Raw genomic sequence first — 2,901 nt, 5'->3', positions numbered from 1 at the left:
GCAGGGAGGAACAGCCCTGGCTGTTCTCCCGCCTCACCCGAACCAGCCGGGAGTGTCCCGGCATCCAAAATGTGGGGAGCAGATGCTTATCCCCAGGGAGAGGGGTCACGCACCGCCCGTCCGCGGATGCCGGGGATGATGAGCAGGAAGCTGCAAGCGATCGTTAGGAAGACCACGATCACTATGATGGTGCTGACGTCGAACACAAAGGCCTTCCTCTGCTGCGGGTAGAAGGGGTAGACGCCATCAAAGAGAGTCATCCTGCACCTCCGGCAGCCTGCAGGAGAGAGGCCGTCACAGCGGGGACCTCGCACTGCCCTGCCCAGCTGCCTCGAGCCCGTGGTGGCCAGCCCCAGCTCAGCTCTGGAATAACCAGCTGTGGGAGGTCCGCCTCAAAACTCCCCAGAGGGACAAGGAAATGTGACGCTGCAAGGAAACAGGCAGGGCAAAATACCCCCTAGAAGAGAAACATGCCACCCAAAAGCCCTCGGTGGAGGAGAGGAGGTGCCCGGGGCAGGGCTCCACCATCCTGGAGGGTTTGTGGCAGGCTGGGGGAAACCCAACCGCTGGCCCTCGGGTTTTCCCTCGGTGGAGGAGAGGAGGTGCCCGGGCCAGGGCTCCACCATCCTGGAGGTTTTGTGCCAGCCTGGGGAATCACAAGCTGCTGTCCTGCTGCAGCTTGAGGAGCAGCCCAGGCCCAGAAACCTGTCGAGCAGCTCCTCCCCAGACAGAGCCGGGTCTTTCCCTCCAGCAGGTGTAGCCAGGGCTTTCCGCTTTGTGGTGTGTCCTTAGAGGAAGTCCACGAGCCGGTGACCACCGGCAGATGCAGCCTTCCTCCAAAATGACAAGGAACCACTGAGAATATCAATTTCACAGTAGCAAAATTATCCCCATCCAGGGGCCACCATCGCCAGGCGGAACAAAGCCCACCACCCCCATTGCCACCCCCTCTCCTCGAAGAGGCTTTTCCCCAGGAGCTGCAAAAGTACGATCTGGGAGGGAGGACTGTTCCTGTGCTTGGTCCAGAGGGGCCAGAAGCAACACCTGGAGTTGGGATGTAGGTGCAAGGAGCACGCAAGCATCAGGAGCACATCTCAAGGCTAAAGGAAATTGAGTTACATGAGATCAAATAGCAGATGAAGTGTGTAATTCCCATAGATGGCTTTGAACTCCCACTGACACTGTAGTTCTAGCAATTACAGAGCTTCCCCTGTTCCCGGGTTAGATCTTTTCTACCAAAACTGATTACATGCTTAGTCCTTTTATTTTGCTTATTTAATAGCATCTCTGCATGTAACTACCCCAGGAAGTCTTCTAAAGTCAGGGAATACCAGATATGACTCATGACCAAATACAGTTTCATTCTGTCCCTGCACAGAGGAGTTGATTTTATTCTCATTTTCTGAAAACAGAATCAATTATATTTTTTGGTAAGATCCAACTCAGAGCAATTCAGCCACCAAAAAGCAGGTCCCAAATCCCTAGAAGTGGGTGGGCATTACAATAAGTATCATAAAACAATTTACCTGGGCAGCTGAAGTCACTTTTCAATGCATAAAGTGATATTTGGTTTCAGAATAATTCTCCATCCAGTAACACAGATCATTACAGCAAACAGTTTAACAGAGACTGGGTTTTTACAACTGCCTCACAACTGACCTAGACCCGACCTTATCTTGACTCTCTGCTCCAGACTAAGAGAGCTACCGTGTAGTTACAATACTTGTTTTGTGCTATTTTGCTCTAACTGTTTTGGGCTATCTCCCTGGAAAGCCAAGCCCGGGGAAGGGCAGCCTTCAAGCACCATTCCCGCTGTGATTACCTGGCAAGCAGGAGCTGCAATTGAATACCAGTGCTACAGTGTTGGACTGAAGTCCAGCCACAGGGTCCCCAACCCAGCAAAAGTGCCCACAAACAGTCTGAGCGGCTGTAAGAGAAGAAATAAATGAACAGTTTAGCCTAGGGCAAGTTAAATCTTGATCGTTTGAATTCCACTGGTTTCATTATAGCTTTGCCCAAATTTCATATGAGATGCAATGAGGGAAAGAATGATTTCCAAGTCTGTATTCACCGAAAAGCAACTCTTCACAGCTTAAAACAGGTCAACAATACACAACAATTGAAAGCCCAGAACATAACATGGAAAACATTGCCTTTTTAAATCTAAATTTAACTTTCAAACAATACCAAGGGATGTTTGTGTTTCCTCTACACTTTGCAACTTCTGGGAATAATTTTATAGATAATTTCCAGGGAAAAAACTCTTTCTGTTGCTGTCTGCCCTATCTTTCTCACTTGATTACCCTGCACAGAAGACCAGCTCCTTGGCATTTTTGCAGCTTTGAAGTGGAAAACTGGTGCCTGCAGCTCAGGGCAGGAGAAACTGAAGTTGTTGCACCTTGGAAAACCTCCATGCAGAAGCATGGCTGTGGCTCTAGAGCCCCTGTGGTTTCCTCTGTCACAGTGTATGGAGAGGGAAAAGACTAGAGACATCTTCAAGGAAAGATCAGTAATCTAGCAGAAATGGACAACTTATCTTTTGTTTAAAATCTTGTGGACTGGCAGGGCAGAGGGGCAAAAGAAGCAGAAAGTTTGCCCAAACCCCAGCAGTTTCTGCTTACAGAAACCCCATTTTCCTGCCCCAGAATGAATCAAGCTGGAAAGGACCTTTCGGAAGTGCCCAGCCAAAACCTCCTCACAGCAACCCTATATTGGGTTGCTCGGGGCTGCAGATTGGTATTTTCCGTTGAAACAAGGGAAATCCTGTCCCCTGGAAACTGAATGAACAGAGCTGCAATTCAGGGATGGGGGGCACTCCCTGCAGTTTCCTGCCCCTGTAAGAGGATGAAATCGGGATAGGAAAAACCACCGGGTTAACTCAGGATGGGGATTCATCCTCTC

At 49.8% G+C, this 2,901-nt stretch overlaps 1 protein-coding gene across 1 annotated transcript in view; it reads right to left on the bottom strand.

Annotated features, from left to right (window-relative positions):
- Nucleotides 1–260, bottom strand: part of LOC104075669 (dual oxidase maturation factor 2-like) — a 4,810-nt gene extending 4,550 nt beyond the window's left edge. The window contains exon 1 of the mRNA XM_009576249.1: nucleotides 115–260. Within this exon, the coding sequence (XP_009574544.1) occupies nucleotides 115–260 (146 nt within the window). The remainder of the gene's footprint in view (nucleotides 1–114) is intronic.
- Between the last annotated feature and the right edge of the window lie 2,641 nt (nucleotides 261–2,901).

This window comes from Fulmarus glacialis, unplaced genomic scaffold, assembly GCF_000690835.1.
Source record: "Fulmarus glacialis isolate BGI_N327 unplaced genomic scaffold, ASM69083v1 scaffold23904, whole genome shotgun sequence".
Taxonomy (NCBI): Eukaryota; Metazoa; Chordata; class Aves; order Procellariiformes; family Procellariidae; genus Fulmarus; species Fulmarus glacialis.
This window is presented reverse-complemented; position numbering and strand designations above follow the sequence as displayed.